Here is a 13,778-nt window from a genome sequence, read left to right as displayed (position 1 = left end):
AGGCGGGGGAGAGGAACGCAGTCTGGCGGCAGACGGTGAGAACGAGGCTGCTCAAGGAGATCGGAGACTTTGGTAGGAGAGGACTCATAACCTGCTGTATCACCAGCCCCGTCACTCGCCCCTACGGCAGGTCAGGCGGCCAAGCAGTCGTCAGTTCATTTCTACAAGATGCTACAACACCCTATCGCCTCCTTCGGAGTTGCCCTCCAGGTAAGGAACCCACTGCCTCCCTTCCTCTTCCCCCTCCTCCCTTCCGCTCCCCTCCACTTGTCACTTGTCCTTGTACATCACATCGCATCACGTCACACGCTCTGTTGTTTACTACATTTCACTGTTACCTTTACATCTTACCTTCAACTGTTACATGTCAATGTGCGCCACTCTAGACCCCGTGGTGAACTAACGGCCCCAGGTTGTGGTCAGGAGGGAGATGGAAGTGATAGCGTCATGTGGAGGACTGAGGTAACGCGCCCCCTCCTTCCTCGCACGCCTTCCCTCCTTACATCCTCTCACCGCAGGGAGGAGCGATCCCCCATCGTCCTCGAGAACATCCTAGCAGAGCTGGCCTCCTCCCTCGACCTTCCGGGGGAAAGGCACGGCAGCGGTCTCCCAGGGCACCAGCACTCGCATCCTCCTCTCGTCCTCCACCTTGCGGACGGGATGGGCGCCAAGAAGAAGGCTTCGGATCTGGACATGCTCATCGCCCCGAGCAATGGCTACCAGGACATCAGAGAACAGATCGAAGTCAGCAAGCAGCTGCTGGACGATGCTCCCGCTGCCAAGATCCCCTCGGACAACATCTTGGTTCACTTCGCCCTCCTGAAGGAGTACCTCTTCCTCCTCCCCCAGCCTCTCTTCCCCTACAACGTCAGCGCTGCCATCTTGGAGGAGTATCGCAAGTTCTGCGCACAAGGGAGCAAGGAGGAGGAGGAGGGAGAACGTGTTTTCCCCATCCAGACTTTCTACGTCATTGTTGAGACGTTATATCTCCTCTCCTGTGCTTCTCCTGGCTGACTTTCTCCCTTGTAGCATGCCCAAATCGCACTACGTGACCGCTAGGAGGCTCTTGCGGTACCTCAGCAAAATCGCCTTCCTTCCCGTCAAGGTGGAGGAACGAGGGCAGGGCGACGGAGCTGACATGGGGCAGGAGCAGAGTGAAGCCGGAGAGGCAGCGGAGCAAGTGAAGGCGAGGGCACAGCAGAGGGTCAGGTAGTGCTCCGACTGAACGCTCCCCTCAGTCTCATTCCAGCATTGTAGGTGGTGGTTGGCGGTATCGCTCGGCCCGTGCATGCTCCGATCGTCCGATGACGTGCTGACGGTGAGGGAGAGAGGGGAGGAGGAGGATGGAGTCGGTGACTTGCCTGCAAGGTGACCATGGAGGCTCCTGTCTGCTGCTCCATCGTGAACGAGTTTCTTCTGCATGCGGAGGACCTCTTTCCATAGCTCGAGCGCATGAATGAAAGAATGTCTCCACAGCCACGTTGAAGTTCGTGCCTCCTCCTCCTCCTCCTTCCCCTAGTCTCCATCCTCCTCCTCCTCCTCCTCCTCTACTGAGCCTTGTTGGGCCATTTCGTCAGGGCAAGGATTGGTGAAGGGGTAGTAGGCATTGAAGTGGGGTACTCAGGGAGGTCATGGTATGTTGAAAATAGGGTGGGTGGTGGTGGAAATTTGTTTCACTGAGGGTGGGGTAGGCTAGGGGTTTCGCGCGATGGAGAATCGAATCTATCAGGTAAGGAGGGAGGAAGAGTAGAGGAGAGGAGAGGAGAGGAGAGGAGAGGAGAAGAGGGGAGAGGGAGAGGAGAGGAGGGGAGGGGAGGGGAGGGGAGAGGAGAGGAGAGGAGAGGAGAGGAGAGGAGAGGAGAGGAGGGAAGAGGGGGAGGTGAGCAGTGAGAAGTAGAAGAAGAGGAGGAAGAGGAGGAGGTATAGATGAGGAGGAGATAAGTGAGGAGGAGGAAGATCGGCAAATCAGGGAAGAAAGGCATACGTGTGAACCATCCAAGGAGCAGGAGCAGGAGCAGGATAATGGGAGAGGGGATGAGTTCTAAAGCTGGTTATGCAGCTCTCAAAGTCGATAGAGGACACATTCGTCGCTTCCTACGAGCTCATGCAGACGAATGAAGATGAAGACTCGCATACGCTGCGTCAGCCTGTCAACCTCAGTGCGGCGTCCAAGGACAGGTTCGAACAGATGGTCTCTTGTCAGCGCATGGCGAACCAGGTTGCCGACCGCTTCTTGATGGATCTGGTAACAGGAGAGAGGGAGGGAATGGTGGAGGGAGGAGGGGTAAGCAGGGAGAGAAGCAGGCAGACGTAGAGAGCAGAGTTGCAGAAGAGGCAGGAGGGGAGTGTAGAAGAAGCAGAGGGGAGGAGGAGGGTAAGAGGGACGGAGGGGAGGAGCGGTGACGGCGGGTGACGATGGAGCAGCAACAAGCGGATGTTCTGGTGAAGAAGGTGAAGACTCAAGGCTGGCAGCCCTCGACGGCTCTGACGTAACTTCACTTGTCCTCCTGCTTGTCGATGCTGCTGATCCCCTTCTAGACCTCAAAAGCCAAACGTAGCTGCGAGCCAACTCTCGCAAGGTACTCCCTGCTCCCTCCTCCCTCCTCCCTCCTTCCTCCTTCCTCCTCCCTCCTCCTCCGTCCTCCTCCTCCTCCTCCTCTACAAGCTTTTATGAGCCTGCAGGAACTTTGTTGCCGATGGATCACCTCGCAGCGATAGACGAGTACGAGGCAGAAATAAGAGCATGCATGTTGACATGAGGGATATTCCATGATGAAGGTCGTTTGGTGCAAGATGAATGGAAAGTGCAGTTTGTAAAGCTAATGAAATGAAGAACAACACAGGTCCGAAGGGGTTGTCTGAGGATTCAACGAGGATGTGCAGGATTGTGTTGTCAACCATCCCGACACTGATAACAGACTTGGCCTTTTCAACACACATTTCATTAGTTGCAGACATACACATCATCGCTTCCTGAGGATGAGATGTACACCAGACGAGGTGGACACGAGCTGGGAAAGTTCTCCTTTGCTGAGGTCCTGGGCTGCTCGTCGAAAGCTCCCTTCTATCCTCTCCCCTCTCAGCTCCCCAAGAAGTCCGCCATGCTCGGAGCTCCGACAGTCCGACATATTCGCGGCCAACTCTCTGAAAGTCGCCTCCATCACATCTGCTCCTACTCCTGCTGCAGCAGCTCCTCCTCCTCCTGACTTGTTTTGTGCGATAGAGATCAACGTCTCTCGCACTCGCAGCAGCTGCCTCCTCGCCTCTTCTTCAGTTCGCTGTCGGATGGCGATGCCCGCGGGGTCTCGAGGGGAGGAGAGACGACGAGAGCGGGAGTGCTTGAGGAGGATGTGGAAGACGACCGGCGCCTCCTCCTCCCCCCCTCGTCCGCACGCCCGACGGAGGAGCTTGACTATCTCCGAGTGGTTCGATTGCTCAGCAAGCTCGAGGGCGGTGGTGCCGTCGTAGCTCCGGAGGAAGGGGTCGCCCCCAGCGCGCAGCAGGAGCTCGACCCCCTCCTGGAAGCCAGTCTGAGCTGCCACGTGCAGCGGGGAGTAGCCGAGCTTGTTGGGCACGTCGGGGGAGGCGCCGGCGAGGAGGAGGGCTTGCATGCAGGAGGAGCTGCCGGAGAAGGAGGAGAGGAAGAGAGGACTGTTCATCTCGAAGTCCGTCATGTTCGGATCCGCTCCCTTCCCCAGCAGCAGTTGGACAGCCTCGACGTGCCCCTGCGAGCAGGCAGCATGGAGGGCTGAGAAGCCCAGCATGTCGGACCGCACGTAGTTGGGATGTGCTCCCTTCTCCAGGGCCTGCTGGAGAGTTGGCAAGTCGCCATGCTGAGACGCGTTCCACATCCTGCGGTGAAGAAGCAGCTCTGCCCCCTCCTCCCCCTCCTCCCCGTGCACTCTGACAACCCTGACGCCAGCCCCCAGCAGCGAGCTCTGGATCCTCTGCTGGAGGACAGCAGAGATAGAGCTGGGCTGCCAGTTGAGCTCGGCGAGGTCGAGCTGTTGGAAGGGAAGGATCACCTCAGCCCTCAGGAGGCAGAAGAGGAGCTTGCAAGGGTCGTAGCTGGAGACGTTGCTGTAGGCGAGCTGGAGCTGCGCGACCTCGAACCGAGCCCTGGTCCTCTCATCGCAAGCCTGAAGGAGCTCTAGAGCCGCTGCCATCTGCTGTCCCGCCTCTCCTTCCTCCTTCCCCTGCTGCTGCTGCTGCTGCTTCGGCTCTTTGTCCTTGTCCTCCTTCTCTCTGATGATGACGCCCAGGGCGTTGATGAGAGGAGAGGAGGAGCCGGAGAAAGTCCCCGCCACGAATCTCTTCATGCTCTCACTGTCTGCGATCATGTCGTCTCCTTGCTTCATGCACTCCTCCCAGAGGTTCAGCTGAGGGCAAACTATGTCCAGCACTGCCATCCGCTGCTTCAGCCTGGCCTCCTCCTCCTCCTCCTCCTCCTCCTCCTCCTCCTTCTCCCCTCGCCCGGCCTCTCGCAACTTCTCTTCGAGTTGCAGGAGGGGTTGTGTGAGAACGTCGCTGGTGCACTTTCCGTCACTGAGGACCCTCTTGCTGCCCACTGAGTACCCCGAGCTGCTGGCCGCAGCGTCCTCGCCACGGAAGTTGGAGAGGCTGCCGTCGTTGATGGAAGCACAGATTGCGTTGACCTCGTTGTAGTGCTCTAGACACGCCTTCCACAACTTCTCGAACTCAGTCCCCCGCAGCGCAGGAGGGAGCTTGATGTATCGAGCTCCGATCTGGAAGAACTTGGAGACTTTTCTTTCCTCCCCTGCTGACCTTCCCGTCAGCAGCTGCAGCAACGGGGTTCCTTTCCCCTCGCCCTCTTGCCCTCCGTCACTCCCCCCGCTCCCTCTTGCGTCCTGCTCAGTCAACCCCAGCAGTTGCTCGCCAAACTGTTCTATCCAGCCTCTCCTCTCCTCCGCCCTCATCGCTAACAGCCTGCTCATCATCTTGCTCCCATCCAGGTGGTCGAACTTCTTCCAGTCCTCCTGCATCCTCCTAACAAACTCCTTCACCCCTTCGCTGCTATGCAGCAACTTTGACATCTTGCGGTCAAACTTCCCGTCAACGAGGATACGCAAAGCGTCCACATCCATCGTCATGGCCAGCAGACTCTTCAGCTGATTTTCCCGGTCCTTCTCGTCCATCTCCCCCACATCCTTGTCCCAGCAGTCCGCCGAGCTGATGGAAATCGGCTCCATCTCCTCCACCTCTCCCTCCTCCTCCTCCTCCTTCATCTCCTCCTGCCGCTCCTGTTGCTGCAAATCTATATCCCCGACCTCCCATCCTCTCGTCCCTGCAAGAAGCCTAATCTCCTCGTCCTCTTCCCCATCCTGCTCCCACGCTGCCTTCTCCAGCATCTCTCCCTTCCCCTCCCTTCCCCTTGGAGGCTCCCGCTGCGACTTGAGACTCTTCCAGTCGATGTAGAATGCTCTGCCCTTATCATCTGTCCTCCTTTCCCATCGTTCGCCTCCTCTATACTCTATCTCTGGCAGAAACTCTATCCACGTATTGCTCTCCTCCCCCATCTCGTCCTCGATCTCTCGCGCTGTCTTCTTCTTCTTCCTCGGCTTCTTCTTCCTCCTTCTCCTCGCTTTCTTCTTCCGCGGTTGTTTCTCAACCTCTTTCTCCTCCTCCTCCTCCTCCTCCAGCTCTCCATCTGCACCCTTCTCCATCCCTCCCACCGGCCCTGCCCCTCCCTTCCGCTGCATCCCTGGCTCGAGAATAGGAAATCCTTCCTTGTCGATCTTGGGACGGGGATGTTTCTTTTCGTACTCCCTCCTCTTCCGCATCTTGGACGCGTAGTTCATGATTGAGACCTCGTCCCATGCGAAAGGACCTGCACCATCACCTTCAGTCAGAAAGTTCCAAAGCAGACGTCACGTCTTCCTCTCTCCTCCTCCTCCGCTACCCAACCCCCCCCCTCTCCCCTCCTCGTCCTCGTTCTCGTCCTCGTCCTCGTCCTCCTCCCCATCCTCAATAGTCTTCTTCATCATCTCCATCATCTCAAGCATCGAAACCTCCACAAAGTCCACCACCACCACCATTACCCATGAGATGCCGCGGCAATCTCCCCGCAAACGACGTCGGGAGGTCGTGGGCGATCAGCAGGTTGGCGATGGGATCGACTTCACTCTGATTCACAAACTTCTGAACGCTGTAAGCTCGCAGCAGGTTGTGAGGTCCGAAGTCCAAGATGAACTGAACCTTCTGACCCACCAGCAGGCCCCTGAGGTCGTGGAGGTTCTGATCGGTGACCTCGAAGAAGATGTCTACCTTGGGCTCCTCCCCAACAGGATGCATGCGAATGAATCCGAACCCCTTCTTCAGCGTCTTCAGCTCCCCTGTCCTCACTCCCGTCTTCACCGCTGCCATGACCTCCGGGTCCTTGATCCTGGCCTTGCTGGACCACTGCCTTGTCACGTTGCTCGCTGCTGTGATGTTCTCCTCCGCCTCTCTCACATCGCCAGCTCCTTCCTCGTTGCCTTGGAGCCTCCAGTTGTATGCCACCTCCTCCACACGCTCCCTTTGCCTCCACTCCTTCCCCTCCTCCTCCTCCTCCTCCTCCTCCTTCCCCCATGCACTCTTAACGTTGGCTCCCCAGTCGTCGACATCCAAGGCAGGATCAGCAGGAGAAGGAATCTCCCTCCTATTCCTCTTGAACTTGTGCGGGGTCGTCTCGTGAGGGTGTCCTTCATACGACCTCTTCCTTGCTTCTCCATACCTGCATCCAAGTCAGGAGCTCTGCTTCTGTGCCGAGCCCATCCTGACCTCCTCTCCTCCTCGGAGACGTCGTCGCTGAACTCCTGCCCTCTTCCTCCCCTTGCCCTGCATGCCAACCAGCACCTCCCTGCCGCTGTGCATGCCGGGAGTGCCGAGTGGGGACTCTCACGCGTGAGTTCAGCTTCTCCGGTCTCATGCAAACTGGAGGCGAGGAGGAGGAGGAGGAGGAGGATGGACGCTGCAAGAGAACTCTGCATCTCCTCTGCTTTCCTCACGCTCTATGACGCATAATAGATCGCCCATTGCCTTCCTCCATCTCTTCACCATTCCTCCTCCTCCCTCCCTCCCACCCTCCTCCATCTCTTCACCATTCCTCCTCCTCCCTCCCTCCCTCCCTCCTCTGCTTCCCTGCCCCTCCCGTCCCACTCGTGCAGTCTCCGGCCATTGCGCCCGTACAAATAGAGTCCCGGGAATGGGGCCGTCGGAGGGAGGAGCAGGAGAACGACAGCGGAGGGGGCGGGAGGAGGGAGGGGAGGATGAAGGGGGCGTGAAGAGGAGGAGAAGTGCGGGAGGAGGAGGAGGAGGAGGAGGAGAAGGAGGAGGAGGAGGGAGAGCATCGCGATGGTAGGTGGTGTGCGTCCTTATCCCGAGTAGCAGCGGACGACGGGAGGAAGCATGAAGGAGAGTGGAGAGGAGGGAGGGAGGGCGGGTCATGAAGAGAGAGAGAGAGGATGCGCGATTTGACATCAACAACTATGTTACAAGAGCAGGCGGCGCTACTCGCATCGAGCTTACTCCTCCTCCTCATGGCTTCGACGGGATCGTTCCCAGAGCCTGCTCAAAGCATCCGTACAGAGTTCGCTGCCGGAAGGAAGAGACGCCGCTGTTGAGGATGAGCGTCACTAGCCCCTGGTAGTTGCTTCCTCCATCGCACTGGAACGCCACTGACGCTGGGCTGGAGCGACTGAAGGCGACGACGCGGGAGGAGGAGGAGGAGGCATCGAAGATACTTAGTGAGATCTCGTCCACTCGACGGACCCCAAGGCCGAAGTTGCTCGCCGCCCATTCAGGAGGAACGTGAAACATCTGCCGGTCTCAAGTCAGAAGAGCGACAGAAAGAGAAGGCTTGCAAGTAAAAACCTTCAGCTACATACTTGCTTCACTTCCTTTGACTCGGACTTTACTACGCATGCATGTCCTCCTCGTTCCTTCACACCAACAGCTCTTCTTCTCACTGTCTGATATCTGACTGCTCATATACACTACCCTTGCACGATCGAACTCTAACGACATCTCACGAAATTTGCGCGAACTGTTCGGTACAATGCTGCTTTTCCCTTGAAATTTTCTACTTCACCCACCTGTATCTTCCTCGGCGATTCATCATAGATGTCAAAACTCCAGTTGCCGTAGTTTGCAACGTGTCCTTGCAACTGATAGAGCGTATCAGGGCCCCCGCTTGCTGCCATGCCCAGAATTTTTTGCGCGAAGTCCATGCCCGAGGTTGAAGGGAGGTCCCATTCAAGCGCACAGCACGCACTTGCCGCACAGCTTCCACAGTCTTCTCTGCATGACTGCACTTGGTCGAGGGTCCCACACTCTTGTCCTCCACTCACCCAGCATGACGCCGCCAGCACAAGCGCTACTGCCATACTCCCCCGCCGCCTTCGCATGTTTCCTAACCCACCAACCTCGTCCCCGCTCGTACCCCCAATTTGCCCGACCCGACAGACCTGACAGACCCCAACGACAGTACGACCAGTAGTAGATGCTGTTGGGTGAGAAGAGAAGAGAGGAGCACAGCACAGCACAGCACAGCACAGCACAGCACAGCACAGCACAGCACAGCACAGCACAGCACAGCACACATGAAAGGGAAGCGTGTGTGGGTGGATGAATGAGAGACAGAAGAGGCCAGGAGCCTCCCTGCTGACAAGACTACGACCGATGACGACGATGAGATGTTATGAGCTCTGAACAAACACCCTGAGCTGGTGCTATGAGTGAAGGGGGCAGGAGGGAGTGAGAGTAACGGGGAGAGATACGTGCTCTACCCTTAGCTCCTGGTGTTGGTCTACCCTTAGCTCCTGGTGTTGGTCTACCCTTAGCTCCTGGTGTTGAAGTCTCCTTGAGTGAGGGGAGGCGATGGTAAGTCAGAGGCAGCAGTCGGTACCTCGAGGTGGTGACGGGATTTGCAGATTGATCTGCTGGAGGGGAACGTGGAGCTGGACCAGCAGACTAAGATGAAGTGCCTGGCGGAGATCAGCGCAGTCGTGACTGCGGTACATGCATGAGAGGAGCCTTGAGCTCGCTTCCTGACGCTCTTGCAGATCCTCAGCTCCTGCAGACCGGCGGAGGACAAGAACGAGTTTCAACTCGTACGGACGTGACTTGAGAGGAAGAGGCTGGCGCTGACAAATTTGATGCAGACTCGCAACGCCTCTTCGATGAAGCTAAAGGTGAACCCTCGCGCGGAGTTCCGTCGGGTGATCGCGCTAGCTGCGAGCAGCTGGTTCGAGTCCCTGGTTAGCAAGGACATTGTCATCACCACGGGGATGGTGAGAGGTCTGCGAGAGGAGATGGCGATGAGGAGGAGGATCAGAGAGCTGAACTTGCCCCTGAAACTTCCTGCCGTGGTCCGCATCTTGAACGTAGAGCTCAAGGACATGACCTTCTCCGAGCTGTCTCCGCACAACGACCCCGAGTGTCACATCGTGGTTGAGAACTACAAGATCAGGTTGACCAACCGAAGTTTGACCGGCAGCGCCTGGCTGGACGAGGACCTGTCGCTCATGATCAAGCGTCCTTCCTCCTACCTGCGAGTGCTGGTGAGAGATGAGCTGGGAAACGTGCTGGGCTGTGGTGATGGTCTGACGTGCTGGAGCAGCTGGTGGAGAGAGGGCAGGAGGACAAGGAGAAGGAGACGATCCTCGCGTGGGCTGACTTGAAGCTGACCGACATCATCACAAGCTCACAGCAGCAGGTGGCGAAGAGTCTCAAGGGCCCGGGAGGCAAGTACATCGGAGCGACGCTCATCGTCGGGGTGGAGTGTGAGGAGGTGGACGAGGGAGCCGCTGAGGTCCCGTCACCCTCTGCCCTCGACGTGCCGGCGATGGCAGCAGCCACGAGAATCTTGTGGAACCTGGGGCTGCCGAAGAGCGAGGCATGCAAGGCGATCGCGATGATAGCGAGCAGGTCGATCTCAGAGGAGGTAGGCGACGGGCTTCAGTTCTGGACGAGGTACCAGTGCGAGTTCCTCTACCAGCTCAACTGGCTCTCCGGGTTGATAAGGCGATGGAGCTTCGTGGTGAAATCGAGACACTTGCAGAACCTGAAGAGGAAAAAGGAGGAGGAGGAGTACATCCAGATGTTCCTGCAACGCCATCAGGAGAACATGCAGCAAGTACGTCAGGCGGACCCTGAGGTGGAGCAGGAGCAGCTACAGCAGATGCAGAAGGAGATGGCGATGCTTGAGAACGGCATGAAGCTCGTGGACGCGTTCTGCTGTCGAGAGGATCCGAAAGTCTGCCAGCCAGACACGACGCAAGAGATGGTGTCGACGTACAAGAGGTAGATGTTGATGGCTAGAGCAGAGGAAGTGACTGGTGCTGGCAGCCTGCGAGGACTGTTCGACAACAAAGAGATCTCCTCCTTCCTGCTCAACAAGTTCAAGGCCAGCATCCAGTTCTTGATCAGGAAGGAGAAGGAGGCGGCGATGATTGAAAACGTGACGTCTGAGATCGAGCAGCTGAAGAAAAGATGTCTTATCGGAGAGGAGGAAGCGACCAACACCAAGGGAACGATCCTGCTCAAGTGGCTGATCCACAAGAAGTCCATGGACAAGAAGCACAAGTACAAGCCCGTGGAGTTCTACCTGGAACCCTTCCTCCTCAAGCTCAAGTCGCAGAGGCAGCTTGAAACCTTCACGTTCGAGCTCTACAACTATTTCCTCACCCTTGAGGAGTTCCACAAGCGCATGGACACGGGAGCGTTCGTCTCGAAGCTGATCCTCTTCCTCAAGGAGGCTGGGGAGGCTACCGACAAGCTGGAGCAGAGGAAGCAGATGATCTTGGACAAGATCAGCAGCGAGGTAATAGGGAAGAGGACGCGGGCTCAGAACGACGAGGTCCACAAGTTCCAGCAGTTTGTCCAGCACTCCCACAACGAACTTGACGAGCGGGTCCAGAAGCAGATGCTAGGCCTGATCCAGACCTTCTTCCAGACTGAAGACCTCAAGGAGCGAGATGCGACCCTCGCCGAGCTGAGAAGACTCCAGGAGCTGCAGGTCGAGGAGTGGAAGAGGCAGAGGGAAGAGAGTAAATTGCAGCCTCCTCTGCCCCCCAGCGACAGCAGGGAGCGGGAAGGTATCGAAGAGCCTGAGGAGGAGCAGGAGGGAGGAGCAGAGTCGAGTGTGCTGCAAGAGAGGACCGAGACGGAGGATGAGGTCCCGTCACCAGGAGCAGAGGTTCCCTCAGACGGTCAGGCTGCTCCTGAGGAGGGGGAGGAAACTGCTGCCGCTGCCGCTGCTGTCCAGGAAGACGTTTCAAGGGAGTCGACGTTGAGCTGTCCTGCCCCTCCTATCGATCCGGGTACACCAGCCAGTCCTCGGGAGGTGGAGGAGGCGGAGGAGGAGGAAGAAGAGGATGCAACAGGGGTGCGGGTGGAGGGAAGGGGATCCCCGCGGAAGGAGGGTGGGGGAGGAGCGGAGTCGAATCAGACTTCGACTTTCTGGATCACAGGGATGGTTGAGGAGGAGGAAGAGGAGGAGCAGGAGCAGGAGGACAAGAAGGAGGAGGGAAAGGATGTGGGGGAGCAGGAGGGGGAGAAGGGGGAGACATCAAAAGCGCTCGACATGCTGGAGGGTCAGGGAGGAGACGAGGACGAGGCTGAAGTTTCTGGTACTGCCGCCACACCGACAGATCGAGTTGTTCCTCCCTTGGACGTTGGGCAACTCCAGCTGGGCGAGGATGGAGGAGGTTCTCAGCTGCCCTTTTTTCCAGCTGGCATCCAGCTAGAGCAATCCCTCCAGGAGAGCCTTGCTCGCAGCGGGAGCGGGAGCGAGGCAGGGACGAGATCCTTGACCTCCGTTAATGCCGCGGGGGATGAGGTGGAGCAGGAGGAGCAGGAGGGGGAGGGAGAGCAGGAGGGGGAGGGAGAGCAGGAGGGGGAGGGAGAGCTGTCTCCTATCATGGTGTTCTCCCATGAGTCAAGTCAGTTGAGCGTTCTGGACGACTCGGAGATCTCCCGGCGGCTCGTCGACCTCGACGGGCCGTCGCTGCCGGCCGACGGAACTCACTGGGAGCAGAACGAGTTCGCCTTGATCGCTGGGTCAGTGACGTCACCGAGGGGAGAGGACTCGTTCTCGTTGACGTCTGGGAAGAGGAGGCCGAGGAACCAAAAGTCTCTCAGTCAGCCCTCGTGGGAGTCGATGCAGTCCAAGAGCAAGGTCTCCCTCCTGCGGGAGGGCTCCCTTGCCGGCTCCTCCTCCCATCGGCTGCTGAGTTCCGACAGCAGCGGCTCAGACGCGTCTCGAGATCATTTCCTGCGAGAGGAGGAGGGGGAGGAGGAGGGGAAAGGTGAGGAGAGCGAGAGCGAGAGCGAGAGCGGGGACATGTCCTCTGATGGAGTCTCTCTACAGTCTGAGGAGGGGAGTTCTAGTCAGAGTTGGGACGGAGGGGAGGAGCAGGAGCAGCAGGAGGGGGAGCAGGAGGAGCAGGAGGAGCTGGAGGAGCTGGAGGGGGAAGGAGAAGCGGTCGACTTCGAGTTGGACTACCAGAAGTTCACGTACAGGAGGGAAACGAGGGTCAAGCACTCAAACAAAGCTTCAGAGGATCAGATGTCGATCAAAGGCAGACATCATCACCACCACCACCACCACCACCACCACCACCGCCATCATCATCATCATCACCATCAAGAAGCTCAGGAAGGGGAGGAGAACAGGGTCAGGAGGCGAGTCGATGCCTCGTACCGGCAGCTGATGAGTCATTCCGCTCTCATGCGGCGATCCAAGGTTCTGTCTCAACACGCTTTCAGAGAATATTTCAGGATGCAGCAGATGAAGGAAATGCAAAGAAGTACTGACGGCGATGATGCTTCTGCTCCTCCTGCTCCTCCTGCTCCTCCTGCTCCTCCTCCCTTGTTGTCTCCCTTGAACTCTCCGAGGAGGAGCATGCAGGCCCCCTTCGATTTCTTGGCGTACAGTCACACCAAGGATGAGATCGTTCTGCTCAAGCAAGACAAGACAGGAGCAGCCCCCCTCGCCTCCATCCCCTGGAAGAAACTCATTCTCGACTTCTCCGCAGGTGCCCACGCGCCCATGCTGTCCTTCCTGGACCCGGCCCTCGGCTTCATCAGCCTCTGCAAGATCGAGGAGGCTGCATGGAACGGCTTCCGGTCAGTCAGGGAGAAGATGCTCAGCAAGTTCCACCACCCAGTCCAGCTGCGGCTGGGCAGGATGAGGCTGGTGGGACGAGACATGTGGGTCGTTCCTCTTCCTCCTCCTCTGCGCGACCTCCAGAAGCTGGACCTGCAGCTCACCGTTGCTGAGAGTCTGCCGGCGATCCCTCGAGCCCCGAGGAAGGAGCAGGGGAAGCAGCTGGGCATGCAGGAGGCGAGGAGGAGGAGGTTCATGCGCGCGAAGGAGGCGACGGAGGAGGACGACGAGCTGCAGGTGAAGGCGACGAGCCCGCCAGGTCGAGATGATGGTGGGGGAAGGAGGAGAGCAGCAACGAGAGAAGCGAGGACGCGTCAGCAAGGTGGAGAAGCAGAAGCAGATGAGAAAGATTAACTTCAACTTCACTTTCACTTACATCTAGTCTACACCTCCTCCTCCTCCTCCTCCTCTTCCTCCTTCTCAAAATCTTCGCCGTCCCAGGACATCCATGGAGTTCTGAGCAAAGGATCACTCGCTTGCTAGGCGTCAGTCAACCCACTCACCGCGTCGCTTCTCATGCTCGAGCTGACCTGCATGACTGTCAGACAATCTCGACCCGCGCTCTTCCTCCTCCTCCTCTTCCCTCCCTCCCTCTCTCCCTCCCCCTTCC

General features: G+C 58.1%; 5 protein-coding genes across 5 annotated transcripts in view; 3 read left to right on the top strand and 2 right to left on the bottom strand.

The window, feature by feature from the left end:
* Positions 1-1,443, top strand: part of GUITHDRAFT_120000 (hypothetical protein) — a gene marked incomplete at both ends in the record, with an annotated part of 2,592 nt that extends 1,149 nt beyond the window's left edge. The window contains 8 exons of the mRNA XM_005820753.1: positions 33-72; positions 131-210; positions 413-462; positions 519-980; positions 1,030-1,105; positions 1,148-1,209; positions 1,258-1,318; positions 1,369-1,443. Of these exons, the coding sequence (XP_005820810.1) occupies positions 33-72; positions 131-210; positions 413-462; positions 519-980; positions 1,030-1,105; positions 1,148-1,209; positions 1,258-1,318; positions 1,369-1,443 (906 nt within the window). The remainder of the gene's footprint in view (positions 1-32; positions 73-130; positions 211-412; positions 463-518; positions 981-1,029; positions 1,106-1,147; positions 1,210-1,257; positions 1,319-1,368) is intronic.
* A 610-nt stretch (positions 1,444-2,053) lies between these two features.
* GUITHDRAFT_119999 (hypothetical protein) lies at positions 2,054-2,493 on the top strand (the record flags this gene model as incomplete). Its single annotated transcript, XM_005820752.1, has 2 exons — positions 2,054-2,245; positions 2,425-2,493. 2 exons carry the CDS (start codon positions 2,054-2,056, stop codon positions 2,491-2,493), a joined length of 261 nt encoding a protein of 86 aa, XP_005820809.1.
* An 899-nt stretch (positions 2,494-3,392) lies between these two features.
* GUITHDRAFT_57854 (hypothetical protein) lies at positions 3,393-3,758 on the bottom strand (the record flags this gene model as incomplete). Its single annotated transcript, XM_005820751.1, has 1 exon — positions 3,393-3,758. A coding segment is annotated over one exon (366 nt), but the record flags the coding sequence as incomplete, so codon positions are not given.
* Positions 3,759-7,536: 3,778 nt separating this feature from the next.
* On the bottom strand, positions 7,537-8,201 carry GUITHDRAFT_119997 (hypothetical protein; the record flags this gene model as incomplete). Its single annotated transcript, XM_005820750.1, has 2 exons — positions 7,537-7,818; positions 8,094-8,201. 2 exons carry the CDS (start codon positions 8,199-8,201, stop codon positions 7,537-7,539), a joined length of 390 nt encoding a protein of 129 aa, XP_005820807.1.
* A 676-nt stretch (positions 8,202-8,877) lies between these two features.
* On the top strand, positions 8,878-13,550 carry GUITHDRAFT_147667 (hypothetical protein; the record flags this gene model as incomplete). Its single annotated transcript, XM_005820749.1, has 7 exons — positions 8,878-8,880; positions 8,931-9,014; positions 9,063-9,110; positions 9,162-9,560; positions 9,620-10,302; positions 10,348-13,405; positions 13,428-13,550. 7 exons carry the CDS (start codon positions 8,878-8,880, stop codon positions 13,548-13,550), a joined length of 4,398 nt encoding a protein of 1,465 aa, XP_005820806.1.
* Between the last annotated feature and the right edge of the window lie 228 nt (positions 13,551-13,778).

This window comes from Guillardia theta (genome assembly GCF_000315625.1).
Source record: "Guillardia theta CCMP2712 unplaced genomic scaffold GUITHscaffold_166, whole genome shotgun sequence".
NCBI classification, from domain to species: Eukaryota; class Cryptophyceae; order Pyrenomonadales; family Geminigeraceae; genus Guillardia; species Guillardia theta.
Note: the sequence above shows the minus strand (reverse complement) of the source record. Positions and strands in the feature narration are given on the sequence as shown.